The sequence below is a fragment of the Phaethon aethereus genome, assembly GCF_964289735.1.
Source record: "Phaethon aethereus genome assembly, chromosome: Z".
NCBI lineage: Eukaryota > Metazoa > Chordata > Aves > Phaethontiformes > Phaethontidae > Phaethon > Phaethon aethereus.
In genome coordinates this window covers 10,285,070-10,312,726 of record NC_138577.1, presented here as the reverse complement: position 1 = coordinate 10,312,726, position 27,657 = coordinate 10,285,070, and the positions used below count along the sequence as shown (strand labels likewise).

General features: G+C 42.2%; 1 protein-coding gene across 1 annotated transcript in view; it reads left to right on the top strand.

Annotated features, from left to right (window-relative positions):
* Nucleotides 1–17,426, top strand: part of KIAA1328 — a gene marked incomplete at both ends in the record, with an annotated part of 179,903 nt that extends 162,477 nt beyond the window's left edge. Inside the window, 1 exon segment of the mRNA XM_082012848.1 lies at nt 17,213–17,426. Within this exon segment, the coding sequence (XP_081868974.1) occupies nt 17,213–17,426 (214 nt within the window).
* Nucleotides 17,427–27,657: the final 10,231 nt, after the last annotated feature.

Here is a 27,657-nt window from a genome sequence, read left to right as displayed (position 1 = left end):
TTTCCAGCAATACTTTTGGGAACCCTGAATCATGTAACTTACCTTCTAGTTTTCTGATACAGATTTGAAGGAAACAAAGAGTTGATGGGGTAGTCCCTGGTTACGGATCTTTGTTCAAGCTGAGTGCACCAATTTTTACTGGAGGTGTGACTTTTTTCTCTTCCTAGACCACATTTCTGTTTGAAAAATGTATGCTATTGAACATTGTTAAGTTTGTCTTTGTAATGGGCTATGACTAGAGCACTAAAATTATCTCCTCAACATTTAGGTAATCTTAAAAGAAAACAGTATTTTGGGGTTTTTGTCACCATTTATTTCATTGTAGATGTTGTTTATATTTGACATTTGAATTTCTCAGTGCAACTTGCTTCTAGCTCCTAGGTAATTTGGGGACATGTCTGATAATTTGATCCGGTTTGTGTTTTTTATGAGGTGGTACTTCATTTATTGCCCTCTGGGGTGTGTGAGGGAGTTATTTCCTTTAGTCTGAATGTATTGGGAGGGAAATAATTTGAAAGCATATTGGAAAATTAAGCCTTTTGCTGAAAATAATATTGTATCTTTGTTTTCTGCCCTGTAGAAAGTTAGCTCTATCTGTTTTAGTAAGGGTGCCTTAAGCATTGTCTTTTTCCTTTGGTTCTTCCCACCCGTAAATTTAAAGGATTTTTGTTTTGATACATGCAGCTGGAGAACATAGTGGAAAAAAGTGCTTTTAAAGTTCTTTTTTCTGTAAAAAACAAAGACATTCCAGAGTAATAATTTATAATTTATGTATTTGAAGTCTTTTAAAGGAGATTCTCAAAGCCTCTAATGCTATTGTAGTTTTAACTTTCATTTTTGCTTCATCTGCATTGAATCATCTTTTACTACTTAAAACAGAAAATGGGTTTATTGAAACATTTCAGTTCTGATTATTTTTTAATAAAGATGAAGTCTAACCTAATGAAATCACTGGAATGAAATGAGACAAATTTAAAAAAAATTAATAAGCTGAAGACTTGAAGATTTTATTAAGTCACATTTGGCTGTATGTTTCTCTGTGTGTACCATCTTGGATCAGTAGGGTGAGAAACATGCCTTGTAAAGAACTATCTTTGCACTATTAGACTGCCTCTTTCTGTCACATTTCCAGAAGGGTTACTGGAAGGTTTTTGTGTTCGTCGACTTCTGTGCTGATCACGAAATTGCAGTTTGAGATGAGCAGTAGTACTGAATTCCGATTTTTCCCCCTGTACTTCAGACCTATAAATATGCTTTGTAGAATGCATGCACTTCTGTCAGTCTATCAGGTATCTGTGAAACATCATAATGTACAAGCAGCTTTATGATTTATGAGTTTACAGGCTTTTTCATACTCTTAGAAATAAAATGCTTCCTGCTCCATGCAGATTATCTGATAATTCAGAGTTGCACTGTGTAGGTATATTTGTAGTATAAAGGGTGCATATTGTAACTCGTTTTGCAAGTCTTCAGTCTAATGTAGCATGTAATAGTGTCTGTGCCCCTGCATGTGGATCTGCCTGGGATTTTTCAAGCTCCATTCTTGTTCCAATGACGTTGTCCTTGCTGAGGAGCCTATGTTCTTCCAGCACTGCCTTTTCTTTTTACTGTAACAGGTGATGCAATTCCTAGAAGGACTTTAACAGTGCTCCAGCTGCTGCTCATCCCAGCTTCTGCTTGACTCTGTTAATTGCTCTGGGCATCCCTGTTCTTACCCATATGCTTGGAATTTGGAACCTGCATACCCACCTCCTTCACAGGCAGCAAGCCAACCTAGTAAGAGAGATGTCCTCTCCTTCCCTCTTCCTTGCCAAGTTCAAATCTCTTTTAGTCTTCTTTTTCCTATCTCCTGATGGCATCTCAGAATCTAGATTTCTAGGCATGAAGGAGAAGCGTGATTTCGTAACTTGGCCTGCAGTGACAGCTAGATACTACTGTGATGAGCACCTTAAGGAATGTCTAGATTACTAAATTGTATAGGCCTATTGTAATTATCCATACAATTTTCTTGCTTTTGCTCCTTCTGTTTTGTTACGAACTTTTTTGACAGCAGACCATTTCTACTAGTGCACAAATCGTAACATCACATGACATTGACTTTATTCAAACCAGAAGATTTTTTGTGCCAATGTTGTAACATTGTATCATTACTTCATTGTATCTGTGTGAAACTTTTAATTTCACGCCCTGCGGACTTCACTGTCTCTGTGCTCTCTGCTTATGCTGTTGCATAGAAGGGTAAGTCCCTGGGTCACATTCATTTTGTAGTGTGGTTTTGGTTATTTTTTTTTTAAATAAGAGGTCTGTTTCCTTTGAGAGATCTTACTGTAAAGTTAGCTGGGGATTTCTGCCAGAAAAATATTTGCAAGCTTAAAGTGAAGGTACTAAAAATACTTTTACTAAGTTTCTTACAGTGTGGCTATGACCATCCTATTCAAAAAGAAAAAAAATGTGTATGGGATTGTGTGCTACACTGTGATATATTTGTCTATGAATAGCTGCAAATGATTTGGTAACATATGTAGGGAAGTAAGGGAAAACCCTTGTTTAAGTATGTTGTCAGGTTTTTCCATACATCCTGGTTTTAATGAGTTGCAAATCTTTCTGGGCAGAAGCCTTTGGTTAATGTTTGGGTTGGTTTATTGAGCTTCCTGGTTTGCAGGCACTGGCATTTTAAGCTTCTCTGATTGCACCATGCTTGTATTGTATGGATAAGTCAGAGTCTGGCCTTGCTAGTCAGTCCTTGCCATGTTGTCATATGCTGTCCGTAAGGTTTAATGTGTTGATGAAGAGGAATACCCCACTACGAAGTCACAGAATAGCTGAGGTTGGAAGGCACCTCTGGAGGTCATCTGCTCCAAGCCTCTGCTCAGAGCAGAGTCAGCTAGAGCAGGCTGCTCTGGACTGTGTCAAGTCAGGTTTTGAATATCTCCAAGGATGGAGACGCCACAACCTCTCTGGGCAACCTGTGCCGGTGTTCAACCACCTACATAGTAAGAAAGTTTTTTTACTTCCATTTGAATGGAATTTCTTGCATTTCAGTTGTGCCCATTACCTCTTGTCCTTTCACTGGGCACCACTGAGAAGACCCTGACTCCATCTTCTTTCCTCCCCTAACTAACACCACCCTGAGCTGCCTTTTCTCCAGGCCGAACAGTCCCACATCTCTCAGATTTTCCGTTTGTGCCAGATACTTCAATTCCTTAATCATCTTCGTTGCCCTTCACTGGACTCGCTTGAGTGTGTCCATGTCTCGGTTGTACTGGAGAGTCCAGCACTGGACACAGCACTCAAGCTGTGTCCACCAGGGCTGAGTTTAGAGGAAGGATCACCTCCCTCGACCTGCTGGCAGTGCTGGCCTTTGCTGGCTTATGGTAATTTTTTTGTCTACTGGACAGTTAGTCCAGTTGACAGTGAGTCTGGGTCCTTCTCTGCAAAGCTGCTCTCCAGCCAGTCAAACCTGACATTTGCTGGTACATCGGGTTATTCCTTCCTGAGTGCATGACTTCACATTTCCCATTGTTGAATGTTGTGAGATTCTTGTGGGCCCATTTCTCTTGCCTGTTGAGATCCCTCTCTTTACACTTTCTGGCCCCTCTCAGCCTGGAGTATATTCAGAAGGATACAGGAATGAGAGACTGAGCAGCAGTCTCTTAGGCTATTAAGTGCCCTGCTTTATTTTATAGTGTAGCAATGACCTTATGTAGTTTCTAACAGAAATGTGGACTGTCTGCAGGTGTATGGTTTTCGAAAAGTAATCCTGCAGAGCCTGAGATCATCTTTGCTAGTTACTGCTGGGAATGAGCAAACTAAAATTTCACTTCCCTGCCCATCTGTTCAGCAACGGGAAGGAGATAATTTATCTCTGTGGGACACCTATCACTTGTGTAAAGTTTTTGAAAGATGTTGTTAGTGTGTGATGACAGCCAAGGGACACCAGGCCTGAGCGCCTTGTACTCCTTGCTTTACTGCTGGTTTTTTCTGTAGGGTGCTTTCTAACTTGGTACTTGCACAGTATCAAGCCTCTTCAGTGCCTGTGTCCCTATGAAGCTTACGACAACTCTACCTGCTTTGCCACACGGCATGCTCTTGTGCCGACTGCGTGCAACTCCTCACCAGCAAGTCAGCCCTCCTTGACATGCTAAACCAGGCACCACCAACACGCTGTATTTTTTACAGTTACTGTTTTATCTCAGTGGCTTCTCTTGAATTATGTATCCTCATCTTTGATGTATGAAATCTCAGCTGATTTAAAGATTAGCCCAGAGAGTTCAGCACACCTGAAAATTAATAAAGCGGCAGATAGTCCCAACCCTTCCACACCAGAGCGCCGAGCAGGAAGTTTTACAGCAGTCGGGTACTGGAATACAATTTTTATGAGAGCGTTTGTTTCTTCGTGTATGATCTGCACACAACCAATCAATACATTTGAGCTTGGTTTTCAACATCTGTTCTCAGGCAAATTGGAAAGAATGAGTTCAAATAAAGAGCTGGCTAATAGGGAGGTCGTGGTCTGGTCTGTTAGGGGCTAGGCACCAAGGGTTTCTTTAGATAAGGTGCCAGAAATTGTGTGTGCCTCTCACTGGGAGGCGAGTAGAACAGAGCAAGTGAGTGCAAATCTGTCTGAAAAGCAGTTGCTTTCTGATGTGAGGCTTCTGAGTACGTTAGGAAGGAAAAAGAAGCAACTGAGCATAAACTACATATATAATGTCAGCAACATATTGAATCACAAGGCATATAAAGCTGAAGTGCTCTAGCCTGTGAAGCATACTTCAGTTTCTTCGATGGGTGTTGCGGTCACTCTGCTCCCTGCAGAAATTAGACTTTAGATGAACTGCAAGATCCTATTCACCTCTTATGCTAGCATAGCTGGCATAAACGATGATGCCACTTACTCTGTGACAGCATTAACGAAGTGATACTGATTAAAAGCTGAGAGCAAGAAGCAGAGTTCTAAGTTTGTGTTGCAATCTGGGCAGAAAAACAGGCTTTTTTGCAAGGCAAAGTGTGTCCATTCTCTGTATTTTGAGTGTTACTATACCTTAAATTTAAATTCCTCTGGATTTCTAGGCAGTTTCAACCTATTAGCTCCCCACCACACCACCCTGTAAAACATCCTTTCCTCTTCTAACTTTCCTGCTACACACCCAGCTCATTAACAGAGAACAGCAAGGCATTGTTTTTTCCTAAGAAAAGTTCTTTTTGAAGTCAAATGTCTGACTGAACGCTTCCTTCTCACTGCTTAGTTACTTCTTCCCCTTCTCTCTTTTCTCCCTGTTCCATACCAAGGGACTGCTAACACAAGCACAGGGGCTATCAGCATGGCCTTGCTGTTCCGGGGATCAGGAGCCTGGAGATGTTTGCATTTACCTCTGGAGTGTAATTCTGACTGATAAGTTCTTATCAGGTTTGCCAAGTCCATCCATCCAATTGTCTATTTCTGTTTTGAAGACCAAACAACCATAAAGTTGAAAACATGCGTATTTTTGGCATCTTAAATTTCAGACAATGCATTATGAATTATTTATGGAGAATGTGTTTTCAGTAATGTGCGGCATAAAATGGAATGAATGCGTATCCATACTTGCCCTGAACTCTCCAAAGTGCATGCTAATAAACAGAATGATAACCTACCATCACTTTTGCCTTGTAAGATTTACAGTGCAAGCACTTTTTATGTGGTTTAATTCAAGTCAGTTTGTCAACTTAAAGCTGTAGTGTTTTGTTTTAAAGTACAACTTGGTGAGTGATTTCCTATTACTTAAAGAAATCTAACTGCTTTTCCCCCCCTATTTCAACCAGAGTTAGTGTCTGTAAATTTTTCTAGTCATGCTGGCATAAAGCCACGCTAAATTATGCTTTAATTCACAATTAGAAGGAAGTGGCAACTGTGCCGAGCAGCAAACCTTTCATTCAGAATGGCCATTATACAAGATCATGATTCTACAAAATGATTAACATATTGAAGAATAATTAAGATAACTTTAGGTTTTTGGCCATTTAGAAGTACTGGACTTATTTAATTTTTTTAAACCTTCCTGAAACTGCTTTCTCCGTAATGACAGTAATACAGGACTCTATATTATCACAATTTGGTGTTTACTGGTAATCGGAATTGTTGAATCATAACTGATATAGCTGACAGGGCAAAGATAATTAAGAAACAGAAGAATTCTAGTGCAAGATTTTGCTATTAAAAACTCCATGCCACAGCAGAAGAAATTAAGCTGACAAGCAGGAGAGGAAGGATAATACAGATCCACAGGGAAGAGCTGGTATTTAGGTACAGAAATTGACTGTATGTAAAATATTTCACCAGGATAGAAAAAGAAAAGAAAAAAGTAAAATAAATAATTTCCAGGCATTTGATTTCCAGGGTGTAATATAGAGAGCTGGCAATACCTATGCACCCTGACACAACACGTGGCAGCAGGCAGGGAAGAAACCCAGCCCCAGGGAGCCAGTGTCAGAACTTCCATTGGCTGCCATAGGGTCACGATTCCAACCCAATATATACTTAAAACTACTGCAGTCTGATTTTGCTCCTCTGCTCAATGAGGTTCTAAATCTTGCACAGCTAGTAGCAATTCTTTCCACAATGGTTAGAAAGTCAATGAAAGCTCACAGTTCAGTAACTAAATGACAAGGTAAGAAACTTTGGAATCATAAAATAATTAGAAGTGCTTGACCTAAAACTATGCAGATCTCCTGGTGACTGTACAATTGAAGCAAAAAGTTGATTTATTATCTGCAAGGCTGGGAACTTAGACTGAGATTGTGAAAAAAGACAGATTGCTAATTGATATAAATGGTGATGGACTTTGCAAGCTGTATGTGGTGGGGTTTTTTTCCCTTAAGCCATGCCCCTTAAAATTGTTTTGTACTTATTTAGTACCCGTTAAGTTCTAGGCAGCGTACAGGGTGTAAGGTAGTCCCAGCTTTGCTGAAAGCACACTAAGAAAAAGAGATGAAACATGGAAAAGAAATCAAAACTAAGGGGCAACACTGAGAGTGGCAGAGAGGAGTTACAGAATTGCAGTGGGTTTTACATATGCAACCCTTTATCAGAAGCTTTAGTACATTATAAAAGAAAAAGCACAATTTTGAAGATGATTCATTGAATTAGAGTTTGCTTTGAGGGGAAAGATGCTTGGGAACAAACTTGTAAGAGTAAAATACTGAGAAGAAAGGCTTTAAGGGAGGAGAAGTAGGGGGATGAGGTATGGCAGAAAAGGTGATGACAGCTTAGTTTTGGCCCAGAACAATAAAGGGTGAAGATCTTGCTGAAGATACGCTGTGATGACAGAGTGCTTAAAGGGAATAAAAGCTAAGCATGCTGTGAAATGCAAAGTTATTATGTAATATCACATGAGAATGAGGGCCCTGGGTGCTGTACATATACTGAGGTTCATTTTCTGATCTGAAGAGCTTTCAGACTTGATGAAGCAAATGGGTGTGTGGGAGGGCAGAGAAGGACAATACAAATAGAGGGATTGCAGAGGTGTTTGTTAAACTCCATGGTAGTTCTGTGGTTCTGTAATTTCTTTCTTTTGTACTAGAACTTCATTCTAAATTATTCTTCTGTTACTGGCAGTTCTGATTTGAAAGGTTTCTTTACTTCCCTGCACTCATGTCTTTGTTCATCCTCTCCCTCCCAGAATTATTACAACCTTAGTTATGCCAATTCAGCTGCCTGCAGCCATACCTTAAAAGAAATTGTCTGGGAGGGTTGTTGGTTTTTTAGCCACTGAAAGCACAGAAATAAAAACTAGAAGCCCTTTCAACTGTATTTGACAGGTTGGTAACATGGCAGGAGGGTCTGAGTGGAAGTCCGACGAGGAAATAATAGAAAAGGCTGAGTTACCAGGCGCAAAGATGTAGGATAACTGAGGATTGGGAGCACTGAGATGGGAGCGCAGAAAGGTGAAGAAAGAAGGTGTTAGTCTCTGACTACTGGATAAGTGAAAATGGCCTGTTTGTGTAGCAAAGAGGAACGATAGCAGCAGTAACCTTTATTTCAATAATGACAGCTGGTTAGATGCTATCATAGATGAAGCCAGGGTGAAAACTGAGGAAGAACAATCTGTTATCAGCCCTGCCTTGGGGCACAAGTTTTTTGAGATGCTGTTGCTGTATCCGGTGTCCTTTAGTGCACTGGCTCTGGTTGGTATGCAAAAGGCCAGGGACAAGCCGACAGTGCTCAGCCCCTTTCAAGACCAAGTCCTCTTCAGCTCTTTACTACTGTTTATCCCACTGGGGAGGGAGAGTTGTCCCATAACACTGCCAAGCACAGCTCATTTTGGTTAGCAAAGTGTGATGTTGTAATTTTGCTGCTTCCCTCCAAAATCTCCTGTGCAAAGGCTATGATCTCTAATTCCATTTTCAACAAGATTTAGTGATAATTGTTAGTAACCTTACAAAATGAGGCATTGAGTTAATTGGTGGTGTAGGTCTTGCAGCACACAGTGATGTGTTGCAGTGTGGTGTATCAATAAACATGTGTGAGAGAGTGACATGCAGAGCGATGAAGCGGCAGCAAAAATGCCGTTGTCATCTGAGTCCACAACAGACAAGCGTTGCATGAGTGCTGGAGGGAGCTGATCTCCTTTCTGTCTCTGTGTAATCCCACCAGGGGAATGTGGTGCTCATTTCTGGGTGATCGCTTACTTGAGCTATCTTGAGTTGAGGAGTAGTGTGGTCTCCATTACTTTTACTTGGATTTGCAGCAAGATGGGTGGTTCTTAAGACCAGTGGATTGCCATTATCCGTTATAAGGGGGCTGAGGTTTTAGACTTAGATACAAGAATTAGCAGTTCTTGTTGGTTGAACTGCCCCTTGGCAGGTAAGAAGGGCTTAACTTCTATTTTTAGGATCACATCCTAATGTTTGGGTTGAAACTTGCATGAAGAGATTCCTGAGACTAGTTCTGGTTTTAGGATTAGGATGAAGAGGGGGCACAATGTGAAGGATTATTAGGAGATGTTCTCGTGTATTTGAGGTTTTTGTATTGATGTGATGTAGGTGGGTAGTGTACCCCATTGGTTTATTAGTAGTATGAACAGGGTGTATAAGGCACTTAGTAGGGTTGCAGTTCCGGTTAAGATAATTGTGAGGGTGGATTAGTTGAATAGTCCGATTATAACAGTTCTGCCATATATCTTTCCATATAATGGAAAGATACCGTCAAGGATCGGACGAGAGTGGCAAAATCTGTTGCTATGCTAGAGTTATTGATTTATGAGAGAAGATTAAAATATGTGTGGCTCAGATAAATGTTGGCTGAGACTGGAGCAGAAGGGAGAAATGTAATATTGTTCAAATACTTATGGAGTATTTGCACCAAAAAAGGAGACTGGTTTCTCAGCACCATGCCAGATCTTTAGCTATAACTAATAGCGTGAAGCTGGCAGAAAGAAAATCCTCTTTGTTTATGACTAACTATCAGAAACATGTTCTTGTTTGTGACACATACTTTTTCCTCCTACCAAACTCCAAAGCAAAAATTCATGCAATGTTTGTGGTGCTTGCCATGCTATTCTGATTTCCTTATTTGTATGTTATGTCTTTCCCCTTGGACTTTAACTTACCTAGTTAGACTGTGTTCTCTTTTGGAGAGAGGATTGCTCTTACAAGTGCTTGTAGAGTGGGTCCCCCTGATCCTGATCATGGCCCTTTAGGTTATACCATAGCCTATAAATAAGTAATGATGGTAATGATAGCGTGAGTTATATTTGGCTGTGGAATGACTTCCCAAGGAGAATAGCAAGAGGCCGATTGTTAGCAACAAATACAAAGCAGCACACTGTAGGGAACAGTTCTCCATCAGCAGGGAGATGGCTGGATGATCCAATAAGTCTTTTCCTTCTCTAGGTTATGATTCTGTGAATACCGCCTCTGAGAGTTCTGTAAAAGTCTCTGATACTGTAACCTCTCTATTATGTGGGTGTGGGTTTTACAGCACTCCAGGAGGCTCTTTCTGAGGACACTGTGTAAATATATTCTGTTTTACATTGTGTGATGTATTTTAAATAAAAGGCTTAGATCTTTTTTTAATTGCTTTGAAATATTCTGCAGTCTGATCTTTTCCTTTAAGAATTAAGAAACTTTGAGATGTCTTTGGAAAATACAGACCTGTTACAGGCAAGAAATATGTCCCAACCTGGAGTTGGTTTAAATACATTTTAGTACTGTTGAATTTGCCTCTTCCAGTATCCCATAGTGAAGTGTCTGCTCTGAGTCCCAGCCTGCATGAAAGTAAAATGGGAATCTCAGGCTAACTAGCACAGTCCTTGTGTCTGTGATTCTCGATTTAATCTCCTTCATTCTCCTGACGTTTCAGCCCCAAGAACTGCGCTTCTCTGTGTTCTTTTTTTGTTTTCAGCATCTTGAGAGTCAGTCCATGCAAATATCCCCTGAGGGTGTTTTTTGGTCACTGAAGATGCAGTTCACGCATGAAAGGCAAGGTCCTCTATCCTGACTTGTGACCTTTCAGGGAATGACTGCAAAATCACCTTCTCTTTCTCAGCTTTCATTTCCTAATATTCATTGGCATGTTCATCTCTGGCTTTCTGGGCCAAACAGCATGCTGTTTAAAAGCTGGCTTATACTCACACAAAAAGGAGGGAGAGAAGAAAGAATCTGAGACATCAGCTCAGACCTATGGATCTTTAACCTGGAAATCTGGTGACACAAAGAGGATCCAGTGAGCACAATACATCTGGATTTTCAGAAGGCCTTTGCCAATGTTCCACATCAAAGGTTGTTAAGGAAATGAAGTTTCTTCAGTATTGGAGGATAGTCCTTCAATGGATGTACTGCTGTTTAAATTATAGTAGGCAAAGGGACTTAATGTTCATTTTTCATGATGCAGAAGAATCAGCATTGGGGTACCCCAGGAACCCACTGGGCTGGTTCGTCATAGGTGACTTGGAGCACGAAGTGAACAGCAAAATCTTCTGAGTGACCTAATAAGTTTGTGGATGATACCAAGTTCTTTCAGATAGTCAAATGATATGTCAATAGCGAGAAACTCCAAAAAAGCATCAAAAATGAGTGGACCAAAAGGTAATTTACCTAGGGAGGTGTCATCAACACTATGCCTACATGATAATGAACTCAGAGCAGGTGGTGTCAATTTGTGAAGTCAAAAGCTTCCCAGAGCTTCACAAAAGCTTGTGGATACACATTTTGATTCCTATATGTACTTTGGTCTCTCTCTCGACATAGTGGAAGCTAGAACAGTTAAAATCATCAAGGGGATGAAGCAGCTGCCATACAAGGAGAGATCAAAAAGCTCTGGCTCTGGATAGGAAAAGACTAAATGAGAAAATGATCAGGGTTTGCAAAGTTGTGAAGTGCAGTTTTGAAGTTGAGAGTGCAACTGTTGTTCACCAGATCCCACCACGTGAGAGACGTTAACTGCAGTCAATTCTTAAAAAGCCCTTGATGACACTAGCAGGATATCAGATTAAAACAGATAAACAAAAGTATGTCTTTCAATAGCAATGAACAGGACATTGTGGAAGCAGCAGGTTGAAAAAGGAATTAGGCAAATTTGTGGACAACAGATTCATACACAGATGTTGAAAGGACAAGCCAGGGACATACCTCTAGCATCCCTAATGGAACATGGATGAACAAAGATGACAGAAAGTGGATAGGACTCTTTAATTAGAGTAGGGTTCTGCCCTTTGCCCATAGAGCCTGGGTTAACTTGGGGGTGCATGATCAGTCATCACAGCCATTTTTTCCAGATAACCTCATCAGCACATCACTAGAGTGGTGTCTTCAGGTTTGGGCTAGTTTGACTGCTGAGGCCACTTCTTATCTGCATCTTTTTTTTCTCTGCTTTTGTTTGCCCTGTTTGTTCTGGTCAAATAGGGATTTGATACTTGCTTTATAATAACAATAAGCTCAGTTTCCTTTTCTGTAAAATGGGTCTGTTCCCTACCCCTTGAATGTGTTTTTAGCTGTACTTAGCGTTTATAAAGTGCTTGAAGGCAGGCAGTATTTTAAGAATAGAAAATAGTGTTAGACTTTGTACTTAGGCATAATGCTGTACCATAATTCAAAGGCAATTCATGTAACGTTAGTAAATCACTTGAACTTTATGTTGAAAATACAAGCAGTAGTATAAAATTAAACCTTTTGTGTCATCTGGTGTATACAGTTGAATAAAGTAAGCCTATACAGCTACTAATCTCCAAATCCATGTTGCCAGTATGCTTTGTTGAAATGCCATCACCATGCAGAATAGACATTCGGTGTTTTTTGTACACATTTATGGTTGACGAATAAAATTTCAGAGACTGTAAATGAAAAGATGTCTCTGAACATAGTGATCAAATAATATCTGACACTGCTTGTTTAAAGAAATATGCATATATCTCACTTCCAGAGTATTTATGACTGTAATAAGTTTAGTTATTTTGCCTTGTGGGGAAATTCCTGCTCCTCCAAATATCAAACTTGTTTGGGCTTGTGCTGTTTTTTCAGGAAGGAACAAATTATATTATTAGTTAAGCGGGACTGCACAATAAGAAAATACAATAGTGTAGGTTAAAAATTGAACAGCATGTAAGAAATATAATATATTTAACTAGCAATGGGAAAAGGACAAACATTTAAAAGTCAATGCTATATCCCAAATGTCTAAATAAATAAATAAACAAACATCACTGTTCAGCCAATTGATGCAAGGATGCTCTGTGGTTACTTTTAAGAGCACCATTTCCTCTAATATCCTGTGCAGTAATGAGTTCTGTGCACCACTTTTGCATAATCTGACCATTTTTTAGGTACTGTGGGACTGCCTGAACTCTGATTGCCCAGCAGGTTTTATTAGACAGAATACCAAGTGGTTTCAGGTGATTTCTCAGCAACCATCCTGGGAATAAGTGGTCTTATGGTTCCCAGAGCAACAGCCACATTTTTGTGTTGGTCATAAAAGTATGAAAGCCTTCCATCCCATTCAATTTGGAAACACAGTACAAAGTAAGATGCACCTGTAGATTTTCAGAGAGTTGTATTCGTAGGCAAACAGAAACACTGTGGAAGGAAGGATTGGGCTCTGTGTCAACCTGTGTTTATTTTTGTGCTGTTTTCCCCTTTAAAATGTGAACGATTAAAATGAGCTGTTCTGAATCATAATGCTTTATGATGTTTCCTGTTATCTTAGTGATGGACTACAAAACTCTTATACATTAAGAGTTTACAAACTCTACGAGATACTTATTTAATTAGGAGCAAATGCTGAAAGTTTCTAATAAAATTTCCGAAAGCATTTTAGTAGCTGAGGAGCCAAATGTTAATTGTACAGAGGAGATTAAGGGAATACTGTCACGGCACTGTGCAACACCTGACCAGGATGGATTTAGCTACCCAGGTCACTGGTCTGCACTTATCCAGCTATACTCTCTTGATCCCAGTGGTAACTACCTCTCAGGTAGTTTGGGCATCTCTATGTTGCTCTCTGAGCCATATTTGGAGTTCTACCTTCTACATTAAAAGCAAAGGTCAAATTTCTTCATTGAAAGAAAAGCTTCAAAGCTTACCTTGGTCTATTCTCTCTGCTCCCATCTCTGTCCTCTTGCACATGGCCCTGCCTTACTCATGCTTTGTACACTAATTCTTTCTGTTCCCTCTCCTGATGGAACTTTTGGAGATTCTATGATAAGATTACTTTTACCAAACTTTAGCTGGCTAAATAATTAGACTTCTAATCCAAACTTGTAGAGTAGACTTTACAAATTCTCTTCTACTGTGATGAAATATGCAGACTTTAAAGCTCATGAAAGTTAGATGAAAAAATTTACATGGAGGAAGTGTGAAAACCAGACTTGGAAAAGAGATTGTTTTCAAGTCTGTTCTGGAGGTGCTCATTGACTTCCCAGCACACTAGCAAATGTACCAAAAAGATGAAGATAGACTGAATAATCACCATCCTTAGAGGGACAGTTGCCCACCTCAATTTCCTTCTGTTGAAAGGGCAAAACCCATCAAAGAAAATGTGTGTAAGCATCTAGCACTGATGGAACATTTGGTTGCTTGGTTGAACATCCATACGTGAGCAATCTGTATGTGACTTAATGTACAGTGCTGGTACTTCCACAGAATGTTTGGGAATTTTTCCTCCTTGGGAGGCATGAACAATACAAGGGAATTCTTGGCTGTTAATTTGCATTGAAAGAGCATTCAGTATTCACAAGCCAAGTTTGCCAGATCAGTTTTCCTGTTTGAAATGTTCTGACTCTTGGGTGCCTGATCTTGCAGCTTTGACTTCACTGAAACCATTAAGTGTCATGATGATGATTATGATAATGATGATGATGATGATAATAGTAATAATAATAATAAGTCTGGTTTTACTTATGCATTTATTCAGATCATGCAAGGACTACATATCCTGGTTCTAGGGAAAGTTGTGTTTCAAGATTTGAGCATTGTGACTGTGTCTCTTTAAATATTTGGATACAAATAAATGGTGAGAAAATTGTCTTTGCGAGCTTCAAACCATTCTAGGTCTTCTCTGTTGCCTCCAGCCAGTTGCTGTCTGATGTTGCCTAGACAAATCAGGGCAAACCATTATCGTGGGATTAAACACTAAATACCTGCAAGGAGCATTCTCTTTATCAGATTGCACTCTGTTAGCAGAGTTCGTTCACTTTATTGCATATATAACTGTGGTGTCAAATAGACTGATTTACAACACCTGGTCTTTTACATAATCTTTGCTATTTGCTGTGCTTGTAATCTGCTAGATCATTTAGCCTTCCTGATAGCGGAAATGCTGTAAAACTTAGATAAACTTGCAGAAGAAATGAACTCGAAGGTACTGCTGAAATCTAGGGCCTGCACGTGTGCTATAAATGCACTGGCTGGTTTGGTTTTCCCCTACCTAATCTGTGATTGAATGTGGCTGCTGGAGAAATTGAAATTTTATGATAGCACTACAGTCAGAGGAGATAAGCATTTGTATGCTAGACTAGATTAATCTAAAAAGAAGATTTAGGTGTGGCTAATGAAACCAGTGTATGTGTTAACTGGGTTTCTTTGGGGTTCAAAGCATTTGTGTATATCTGCATAGAGTTTAGCCCAAAACCTTCTCTATGTGAAAAATCTAATATAGCTATGTGCTAGTTCTCACTATCACTGTGGCTTATTCCATCTTACAATAGAGATATCTTTAAGGAGCCTCTGTTTTTGGAGGATACTTTCTGAATGCTAATACAAACAACAGGCTCCTCTAAAATGGTCTTGGGTCTTGTTTGGCTACCCGAAATCCCTATGTCTTTCTGAAATGTTTTGGTTAGGGTAACTATAAGGCATCCTATTTCTATAGGGTTAGCCACTTACACAGCCCAATGGAAACAAACCTAAAGCTGTATTTTTTTTGTTTGTTTTTGTATTTGTTTGGTTTTTGGGGGATCAGGGGTGATTTAGATAACAGAAGGGCATGTAGACAAGCTTAAAATGTGGAAAAAATTTGCAAAATGGGGTTCTGATTAGGTGAAATTACAAGCTAGTTCGTATGAAGAAAAATAAAACAATACTTCGGTAGTCAAATAGAGGAGAGAGTCCTGTGAGGCAGTAATGTTGAGTTGGACTGTGTTAGAAATAATGGTGACCATCAGGGAAGAAACAATAAAAATTGAAGGAAATAAGAGATGACTTTTCCAAGCAATTATAGAGTAACTCCAATGGTTGCCATTAACATCAGTATTAACCCCTCAGCACCACAGTTAACTCCTTTGAATTGAGGATATATTTCTGTGTCTCGGACACAGTACGAGTTACCTTGTCATGGTCAGTTTTCTACTGATGGTTGGGACATAATAGTCGCTGCTGGACCTAATGGAGGATATTTTGCACGTCATTGCTAGTCTCGGGAAGGAAGTCTTTTTACCTGCATGGTGCTATTGGACAGCACAAGTGGTAGTCTGCCTCTGGGAGATACATTGGCCTCTGCTAATCTCACATCAGTAAACTGTTGTGAATATTTGTACTTAACGGTTTTTCAGCCCGAGTTGAGCAACCTACCCCATCTGTCTGACTTAGTTACTTAGTCTTCCTAGACTCCCACTGTCCTGAAATGAAAACGAGAGGCTTTCCCACCAGGCCTCAAAGCAGGAAAGAGCCCAAAAAGTTTCTTCACCTGATGGTTGAATTCTTTCTGCTTTCAAGAGTGGGACCCTATGGAAACCAGTCAGCTACAGATACCTTAGGTAGGATGCTGTGAATAATGTTCTGTGCATGTAAGTCATTGATTGTGTGAATTATTTCAGCGTTGGGAACATCAGGCAGGTTGGTGCTAACAACAGGATGGAACAAAGGGGACTTTTGGGTAAAACTCTTGAGTGATATCGCTTAGACTGGAGAACTTTCTTGAGGAAGCAGTGGAAATAGTACTGTTTAAGACCTTTAAAATCAGACAGGAGAAGATATATTGTAGTGATCAATCCTGTGATGATATTTAGATCAGGTCTTGTGTGGATGTTAATAGGAAGTCTGTCTGAAGTAACTGCTATTACTCAGCATGCGTTACCAGCTAACATTGGCTTGCAACCTTCCCCCACATCTGTACTTACACTTAAAGGACAGCCTGAGTGATGTTGAGCATCTTTGCCTTCTCTCTTGGTGTCTGAAGTGTTGATTTTGTATTACCTTGCTTAGATTGTACTCCTTCAGTGCTTCCACCAGACAGACTCCATATAGCGCATAGAGATTTACGGGAAGCATGTGTAGTTTGTGGCAATAATAATAAAGTCTCTTGCTGTTTTCAAATCCCTGGGAAACTAAATCAAGTGTAGAGGTCTATTCGAAGAAATGCAGCATGTGTTTAAGTCACTTCGCCATTACCTGTGTGGGTAATGTGCCTTGGTACAATATGCCTTGTACCCATTCAGTGTATTTGGCTGTCATATCTCTGAGGTCTGTCCTCAGTATCCAGAGTGCAATGAAGACATTACACATCTCAAATGGAAAAACTGATGAAACAGCTTAAAATAATCTGAACACCCATGCTTTGCTCACCTCTTTTTCACTACCTCTGTGTAGGTATTCCTTGTAGGAACCCATAGAGCAAAATTAATTTTGTGCTGGTGGCCCCCGTCGCACAAATCTAGGCCTAGTCTGAATTATGAAGGCAGGAAGACTGGGTTCAGTTCCTGTGTGATGCTTAATGGAGCTCCATTTTCTTGGTGTGTTTCTATAGGTATGAAAGCTGTCGTCTTGGCCTAGTTGAAGCTATGAGTCCAATATCTGCCCCAGGACACCTCTGCAGAGAATCTTACGACAGGAACAAAATGCACACGCCTCGCCATGTGAGCCACAGGACATCATCTTGGTACCAGACCCCTCGCAGCTCCAGAAGCAGAGCAGATGATCTAGAGGAGAGCCGGCTCCTTGAGGAGATTTTCTTCATTTGACACACCTCACTGGTCTACAGCCCTTCTGTAGAATTTTGAGGACCTTTTCATTGCTGATTTTTTTGTGTCAAAATACCATTCCTAAATTATTTGAGTGCCAATTGCTTGTCTTCCCTCTTCTAAAACATGGATAATTAGCAACCAGTTTCATTTTGGATTTAGTAATTGTGATGCAAGAACGTTGTTGGGGGAGACCAATCAGAAAGCGTTGACTTTTTTTCTTCTAAACCTTTCATGTGCCAAGTAATCATTCTAAAATAGAATTTTTTTTAATCTACAACATATTCTAATAGATCGAAGTCATGGTTTTGCCAGCCTCATATCAGAAGTATATTTCATTATTGATTTTTAGCTCTAAAGCAGTTGCAAGAACTGACTAACATTCAAGAACCACCATGTTCAAAGTAGATTATTTTCTAATTAAACAAGTCTGTTTAAAACCTGGCATATTATAAAGGTACAAACACTTTAGCATTTTTTTCAGTGATTTTATGATCTACTTTTTCCTTCAACATTCTGATATTTAACACGCTGGGTTTTTAGGGGGTATATCGTAAGCTCAACTGTACAGTGTCTAATAACATTAATGACAATGTTGCAGGTTGATGTACTAGGCATCTGTTTGAAATACATTCCTCTTAAATTCTGTCAAATACCACTGATTTAATGTGCTGGGTAACCTAACCCTGAAAAAGCAGAACAGAGACATTGTAGTGGTCCAAGATGTGTTTGATGTACTTTTCAAGATGAAATATATAGTAGTGGTAGTATATGAACAGTGTCATGGTTTAACCTAGCAGGTAGCTAAAACAACCACACAGCTGTTCGCTCACTCCCTGCCCCACCCCCAGCGGGATGGGAGGCAGAATTGGAAAAAGAAGAACTTGTGGGCTGAGATAAAGACAGTTTAATAGGACAGAAAAAAAAAGAATAATAATGATAAATGAATATACAAAACAAGCGCTGCACAGGTCACCACCAGCTGGCCAATGCCCAGTTAGTTCCTGAGCCATGGCCCCTCCATGACCAAGTCCTCCAGTTTATATACTGAGCATGATGTCATATGGTATGGAATATCTCTTTGGCCAGCCTGGGTCAGCTGTCCCAGCTGTGTCCCCTCCCAGCTTCCCATGCAGCCCCAGCCTTCTCGCTGGCAGGCCAGCACGAGAAGCTGAAAAGTCCTTGACTTAGTGTAAACACTGCTTGTCAGCAACTGAAACATCAGTATGTTATCAACATTATTTTCATCCCAAATCCAAAACACAGCACTATACCAGCTATCAGGAAGAAAATTAACTCTATCCCAGCCCAAACCACGACAGTATCCACCTCTTATTCTATGTCATCTACATTATGCCCAGGTTCTACACTTTCCAGTACATTTCAATTAAGCACTACTACTTCTCCTGTATACACACAGTTATCATTCCCTTAGTTAATGGGCCATCCCTCTAAAATGTCTGCTGAGTTCATTTAGTCCATGACTTTGGGATGCATCTGTCATAACAGCCTTTCAGGGCAGGAGAGATGGTGTGTGATGTTGGGTTGTTGCATGCTGAAGCCAGCCTTGGTTCTATCACTGCTACTCTTTGTTCGGTTTCATTAATCTGGGTGGTTCTTACTATAATACTGTTAGTATGGTGTATAGTGACCATAGTGGTGATGACATACAGTATTATATAGCAATTAACGTCATGTAATTCAAAACATTGACTATTCTCCCACAGAATAATATCTCTGTGAGGTACACATCAGAATTCCCCATCCTCCTGCATCACCCACCAAGTGCACCCAGGTCCTTGAGCAAAAGCAATCCCATGAATGGGTTTATCTTTGGCCAAGGCAGGAATAACCCAGATTGTCTTCCCCAGTGTATTTTTTATGTGCGCCACAGGGACTTTATCCCCATCTACAGTATGTAGAAGTTTTGACTGGGCAGGACTAGCTCCATTGACAGATCCCCTAGTGTTGACTAACCAGGTGCTTTTGCTAAATGTGTATCCCAGTGTTTGAATGTCCCACCACCCATTGCTCTCTAAACTAAAGTGCAGTCTTTAACAGTCCGTTGTATCATTCAGTTTTTCTGGAGGGTGGTGCATGACAGGGGATGTGATACACCCACTCAATGCCATGCTCTTTGGCCCAGGTGTCTATGAGGTTGTTTTGGAAATGAGTCCCATTGTCCGACTCAATTCTTTCAGGGGTGTCATGTCACCATAAGACTTGCTTTTCAAGGCCCAGGATAGTGTTTCGGGTGGTGGCATGGGGCACAGGGTATGTTTCCAGCCATCTGGTGGTTGCTTCCACTGTGGCAAGCACATAGCGCTTCCCGTGGCGAGTTTGTGGGAGTGTGATATAGCCAGTCTGCCAGGCCTCCCCATATTATATTTCAGCCATTGTCCACCATACCAGAGAGGCTTTGACTGCTTGGCTTATGTAGTTGCAGCACATGTTTCACATTCATGGATAATTTGTGCAACGGTGTCCATGGTGAAGTCCACCCCCTGATCACAAGCCTGTCTATATGCTGCTTGATGGCTTGAGGTGTCATGGGCCCACCGAGCTATAAATAATTCACCTGTATGTTTCCAGTCCAGATCCACCTGAGCCACTTCAATCTTAACAGCCTGATCCACCTGCTCACTGTTTTGATGTTCTTCAGTAGCCCAACTTTTGGGTATGTGGGCATCTATGTGGCATATTTTCACAACCATATTCTCTGCCCGGGCAACAATATCTTGCCGCAATTCAGCCGCCCAGATGGGCTTGCCTCTGCGCTGCCAGTTGCTCTGCTTCCATGGCTGTAGCCACCCCCACAGAGCATTTGCCACCCTCCATGAATCAGTACAGAGATAAAGTACTGACCATTTTTCTCATTCAGCAATATCTTTTGGTCTTGAGAGTGCTCACAGGGCATCTGCAGGACAACCAAGCGTTCAGGCCCAGCCAGCATGGGTTCATGAAAGGCAGGTCCTGCTTGACCAACCTGATCTCCTTCTATGACCGGGTGACCCGCCTAGTGGATGAGGGAAAGACTGTGGATGTTGTCTACCTGGACTTTAGTAAAACCTTTGACAGCGTCTCCCACAGCATTCTCCTGGGGAAACTGGCAGCTCGTGCCTTAGACAGGTCTACTGTTCGCTGGGTGAGGAACTGGCTGGATGGCTGAGCCCAGAGAGTTGTGGTGAATGGCGTTAAATCCGGCTGGCGGCCTGTCACAAGCGGTGTTCCCCAGGGCTCAGTTCTGGGGCCGGTCTTGTTCAATATCTTTATTGATGATCTGGATGAGGGAATTGAGTGCTCCCTCAGTAAGTTTGCAGATGACACCAAGCTGGGTGGGAGTGTTGATCTGCTGGAGGGTAGGAGGGCTCTGCAGAGGGATCTGGACAGGCTGGATCGATGGGCAGAGGCCAACTGTATGAGGTTTAATAAGGCCAAGTGCAGGGTCCTGCACTTTGGCCACAACAACCCCATGCAACGCTACAGGCTTGGGGAGGAGTGGCTAGAGAGCAGCCCGGCAGAAAGAGATCTGAGGGTGCTGGTTGACAGCCAGCTGAACATGAGCCAGCAGTGTGCCCAGGTGGCCAAGGCGGCCAACAGCGTCCTGGCCTGTATCAGGAATAGTGTGGCCAGCAGGAGTAGGGAAGTGATTGTGCCCCTGTACTCGGCACTGGTGAGGCCGCACCTTGAATACTGTGTCCAGTTTTGGACCCCTCACTACAAGAAGGATGTTGAGATGCTGGAGCATGTCCAGAGAAGGGCAACGAAGCTGGTGAGGGGCCTGGAGCACATTGAAGTCTTATGAGGAGCGGCTGAGGGAACTGGGGTTGTTTAGTCTGGAGAAGAGGAGGCTGAGAGGAGACCTTATCGCTCTCTACAACTACCTGAAAGGGGGTTGTGGCGACGAGGGTGTTGGTCTCTTCTCCCAAGTAACTAGTGATAGGACAAAAGGAAATGGCCTCAAGTTGCGCCAGAGGAGGTTTAGATTGGATATTAGGAAAAATTTCTTCACCGAGAGGGTGGTCAGGCATTGGAACAGGCTGCCCAGGGAGGTGGTGGAGTTGCCGTCTCTGGAAGTGTTCAAAAAACGTGTGGATATGGCGCTTCAGGACATGGTTTAGGTGACATGGTGGCGCTGGATTAATGGTTGGACTTGATGATCTTGAAGGTCCTTTCCAACCTAGTGATTCTGTGATTCTGTCATCTAAAGCCAGCTGGATGGCTTTCACCTCTGCAAACTGACTCAATTCACCTTGTCCTTCAGCAGCTTCTGTGACTCGTCGTATAGGGCTCCACACAGCAGCTTCCCACCTTCGATGTTTTCCAACGATACAACAGGACCCATCAGTGAACAGGGCATATTGCTTTCTGTTTTCTGGTAGTTTATTATATGGTGGGGCCTCTTTAGCACACGTCATCTCCTTTTCCGGTGATACTCTGAAGTCTTTGCCTTCTGGCCAGTCCATGATCACTTCAAAGATTCCTGTGCGATGGAGGTTTCCTATTCGAGCCTGCTGTGTGATCAGTGCAACCCACCTACTCCATGCAGCATCAGTTGCACACTGTGTAGAGGGGACCTTCCCTTTGAACGTCCATCCCATCACCGGCTGTTGGGGTGCCAGGAGGAGCTGTGCTTCAGTACCAACTACTTCTGAAGCAGCTCGCACCCCTTCTTACACTGCCAATATCTCTTTTTCAGCTGAAGTATAGTGGGCCTCAAATGCTCTGTATCCCCAACTCCAAAACCCTAGAGATTGACCTCGAGTCTCCCCTAGTGCTTTCTGCCAGAGGCTCCAGGTAGGGCAGTTCTCTCCAGCTGCCGTGTAGAGCACATTTTTAACACCTTGTTCTGCCCGGACTGGCCCAAGGGCTTCTGCATGAACTGTTCCTTTTTAATTTGTTCAAAGGCTTGTTGTTGCTTAGGGACCCATGTAAAATTGTTCTTCTTCCAGGTCACTTGGTAGAGAGGGATTACAATCAGACTGTAATTTTGTAAAGATTGTAATGCATTCTCCAAAAACCCACAACGCCTAAGAAAGCTTGTGATTCCTTTTTGGTAGTTCATGGAGACATATCTATTATTTTATTGATCACATTCATTGGGATCTGATGACATCCATCTTGCCATTTTATTCCTGAAAACTGGGTCTCTGCTTGACCTTGCTTTGTTTTATGGCAAAACTGGCTTTTAGAAGGATTTGGATTATTTTCTTCCCTTTCTCGAAAACTGCTGTGTTGCCCCATACGATGATGTCATCAATGTATTGCAGGTATTCCAGAGCCTCACAGCAAACTGTGGCCTGCACTGTGCCACCAAAGGGACTGAGAAGAACACATCAGCAATATCAGTTGTGGCATACCACTGGGCTGCCTTTGACTCCAGTTCATACTGAAGTTCAAGCACGTACGGTGCTAGAATGGCAGTGGTGGTGTGGCTTCATTCAGGCCATAATAGTTTACTGTCAGTCTCCACTCTCCATTAGGCTTTTGCACTGGCCATATAGGGCTGTTAAAGGGTGAGCGAGTCTTGCTCTTGACTCTCCAGCCGACGAAGCAGCTCATGGCTGGGGATCAGGGAGTCTCTGTTGGTGCGATATTGCCGCCGGTGCACTGTTGTGGTAGCAATCGGCTCCTGTTGTTCTTCAACCCTCAGCAACCTCACAACAGAAGGGTCCTCTGAGAGACCGGGCAAGGTGGACAGCTGTTTAATTTCTTCCATCTCCAAGGCAGCTATACCAAAAGCCCTTTTTGGTCCTTGAAATACCCTCTCCTGAGGTAGTCTATGCCCAGGGTGCACGGAGCCTCTGGGCCAGTCACAATGGGGTGCTTCTGCCACTCATTCCCAGTTAGGCTCACTTCGGTCTCCAGTACAGTCAGCTGTCTTAAGGCATTTTCACTAACTTGCACTGTTTTGATCCTGCATCCAGGCTCCATTGTAAATAAGACAAATCAGTAATTATTTCCACCAGCGGCTCACAATGCACATTTCCCTGTCGGCTTTAATTATTCATGCTGTATCTATTTCAGTTTATTTAAATGCACTTCCATCTACCGCATGTACTTGGTTATTTAAAGAAATGTGCCGAACTGGTAAAAATGACTGCAGATTACAGGATTAATGGTCATTTTCTCCACAATGCAGTGTTCATATTTTATTGTAACAGTAGCCATCGGCTTGTGTTCCTAGAAATATGAGGCTAAAATACTCAATTTGCACAGTAAAATTGCAGCAAGGGAAAGGTAGAATTGAGGCAGTACGGGCAAGTTCTAGGCCATTTGCTCCCAAACACCACTTCGTGGGCCAGTACAAGCTTTTCTGACAGTCGTCTCTTTAGGCAACCCTGCCTATTTTAATGGCAGCGAGTTGCTGCACTGGTCCTTGGGGTATCACTGCGGGCTGCCTCCCATGTGCTTGCTCCTGTGCAACATTTGGTGCTCTGCGAGGAGCTAACAAGACTCGGCAACGAGACCCATGGTGCATCTCTGATAAGAGCATCAGTGCAGGGTATCTAGCACGTGCCCCTGGCAGCACCGTGCTCCTAGAGCAGTGAAACAAAAGGAGAGTGAAGGGGAAGATGAACCTCAAGTTACTCTGAGCAGTTTAATTCATGCCCAGTCTTAATCACAAATTTGGCGATATCCTTTTCTTGCCTCCCAGCAAGAGGGAGTTTTAAAAGCTCCAAGAGCTTTTAAAAGCTGCTTGGAGAAGTTTAAAGGGGGGAAGCAGCATTATTGGACCAGAAAATGACTACTGTGGAAAGGCCCTGCTTGGTCTGTCCTGCTGCCACTGAGGTATTATACTTCTGTTCAATATGTCCAGCTGCTATTGAATGTCCCTTTTGTTCTACTCCCCAAGCCTGTGAAGGCACAGGTTTCTACCTAAAGCTCCTAAGATGTATTTGGTGCCCTGACACAAGTATAGCAGGTGGGGAAATAGGTTTTCTCATTCTGCTGGCTGAGTAGTCTACTTCTTTAAGAAGGCAGGGAAAGGGATGGTACGGAAGAGAAAAATGTACAAGGAGCATCAGGAAAACCATGGAAAACAATGAAGAAATTACGACCATGTAGATCTTAGGATTTTTGGGTTGCTTTTTGGCACTTTTCAGTTTTGGTGTTTTTCAGTTTTGTTGGGGGTTTTTTTTGTTGTTAAGGTTTGGCATTTATAAAGAAGCAGTTCTCTGATTTCAGTCCAATTGCTTCTCTTCTCTTTTCCAGTTTGACTGAAGCTTCAATTGCTCTTTTCTAATAAGTGCTAACTGATCTTTTGAAACAGCAAAAAATACATGTATATCTCTTGAAAGGTGCCTTTGTGTACCCGATTGAAAATACTACGTGGGAGGATTCTGCTTTTTGATTCTTTGTGGGTGCCAGTATTTAACTGCTTTAGGATTCCGTATGATCCATTTTGTTCATTAACAATTCTAATTCTGACAGTGACTTTTGACTTGAATCTATATTTTGGTAGTAGTTTAAAAGGACATTGTCCGGGCTCTGGGCTCTACACTCAAGGTGCCGTCCATCAGTCAGAGCTACACAGGAGGCGTACTTTACTTTACGAAGCCAAGAATTCTAGAATTAAGGTGATTGAAATGTCTGATGCGTGAAGACCTGCCTCTTTTAACTGCCTGTGAGATGTGAATGAAGAAACAAAAGATATTAATTTAGTAGACCCTGAGAAAAATAATTTTTTATAATTCTGGCTTTTGCTGTAGTTATCAGCATTACATTAGGAATAGTGTTTAGCAGTCAGTGCAAGCACAGATATTTTGCCATGAGGCACTACAGTGTTGAAGTTATTAAAACATTTATAGCCTTAGAAAAAAAATCAATGATTGCCAAATAGGAAAGGACAAAATCAGTAGTTGGGACTGGGAGGGGAATTGTTTTCCATCTGCTAAAACAGTAGAGGAAATGCAAAAATTAAACTAGCAAAAGCAATCACTTGACAGTGTCCTTTTAAATTTAAGCTTCTGTATTAGGAAGCTGCTGCTGGGAAGTTGGTCCGGCCATGGATTGTTTGTCCAGAGTGTGCCCAGTTAATATGCTTTGGCTACACATCGGGCTGTGTTTTACATGAGGCTTTGTGGAGTAACATGATTTCTGCCAAGACTTCTACACATGGCTTCACTGTGTGTTCTTCCTGGGTGGCTTGTGCACACACATGTGCTGACTGTTTGTGTAGTCATTGCTTTTGTGCACCTTGCACGCTGTGGACCTGTAGTGATCACACCCTTTCCACTTCTACTCTCTCCAGTCTCGCTGTTGAATCCCATCCTGAGCTTATATTTATATATGTATGTGAGGTCTTAATCTAATAAATTATCCAGGGGTTTAATTTAATCTTCCAGACTTTTATTTCTTTGATTTATCATAGAATCTTAGAATAGTTTGTGTTGGAAGAGACCTTTAAAGGTCATCTAGTCTGACCGCATCTGCAATTAGCAGGGACATCTTCAACTAGATCAGGCGACTCAGAGCCCCATCCAACCTGACCTGGAATGTTTCTACCACCTCTCTGGGCAACCTGGGCCAATGTTTCATCACCCTTATAGTAAGGAATTTCTTCCTTGTATCTAGTCTAAATCTACCCTCTTTTAGTTTAAAACCATTACCCCATGTCCTATCACAACAGGCCCTACTAAAAAGTCTGTCCCCATCTTTCTCCTAAGCCCCCTTCAAGTACTGGAAGGCTGCAAGAAGATCACCCTGGAGCCTTCTTTTCTCCAGGCTGAACCCCAGCTCTCTCAGCCTGTCCCCACAGCAGAGGTGTTCCATCTCTGATCATTTTGGTGGCCTCCTCTGGACCAGCTCCAACAGGTCCATGTCCTTCCTGTGCTGAGGGCTCCAGAGCTGGACTCGGGACTCCAGGTGGGGTCTCACCAGAGCAGAGCAGAGGGGCATAATCACCTCCCTTGACCTGCCGGCCATGCTGCTTTGGATGCAGCCCCAGGACACAGTTGGCCTTCTGGGCTGTGAGCACACATTGCCGGCTCATGTCCAGCTTCTCATCCTCCAGTACCCCCAAGCCCTTCTCAGCAGGGCTACTCTCAATCCCTTCATTCCCCAGCCTGGATTGATACAGGGGCTTGCCCCAACCCAGGTGCAGGACCCTGCACTTGGCCTTGTTGAACCTCATGAGGTTCACATAGGCCCATTTGTCAAGTGTGTCCAGGTCCTTCTGGATGGCATCCCGTCCCTCAGGCACATCAACTGCACCACTCAGCTTGGTGTCATCTGCAAACTCACTGAGGGTGCGCTCAATCTCACTGTCTATGTCACTGAAAATTATTAAAGAGTACTGGACCCAGTATAGACCCCTGAGGGGCACCAGTCGTCCTGGTTATCTCCTGGTTTGTTTTGTCCAGCTCAGATGTCAGTTCTGCCATCGTCAATATGTTCCACTTGCCACATCATCATGTCATACATATTCGGAATCTCCAATTTGCTAACATAGATGGGGAACTCATTTTAAACCTTCTCTTCCTCTCCAGGACATGGGTTTTTCTGTGAGAAGGAGCAAGATCTCTTTTGGAGCACAAAGTGGGGGAGAGGTTTCAGATTACAAAAGAGAAGAGAAGGGGAGAGCCAGCACCATGTGTTGGGACAAGGTGGAATTAAGGAGTAAGGAAGGAAGGATGGAGGTAAAGGACAAGGATGCAAGGCAGAGAACTCTACCAACGGATGGCAGAAGGTGTAGGTTGAGTAGAGCTGAGCCAGAAGATAGAGATGGGTTGTTAAAATATAACAAGTTGATGAAGGCAAGTTTTGTGCTTATATCCTAGAGGGAGAAATGTCTTCAAGCACCGGTTCCCAGAAGAGACTATGACTCCCCACTCCTTTTCCAAATCATGCTCTTGAATTTGGGGAGCGACTGTCCAAAGGATACCTCGAAAGAAAAAAATGACCTAACTTTAGCTGCTCCCCTTTAGAGTGGCTAGACAGGTAGGCCAGAGCACAAAGAGGGTGATAGCGTGGAACCCAGGTATAACCCAAGCACTGACTGAATTTAATTGCTAGCAAGGGCTGGTGGTATGGACTTAGATGACAGATGGCTGTGGGAATGGATATAGCAAGAATCTGAATAAAGAAGAAAAAAGCAAAACAAAATTTGCAGTGATCCAATGAGCAGTGGAGGTTTGGAGTTAAGGAAGGAAAGGAAAGTACTTGGCTATGCTTGAGAGAGATTGAGCCTGAGATATCTAAAAGATATCCCTTGAAAGCGCAGATGAGC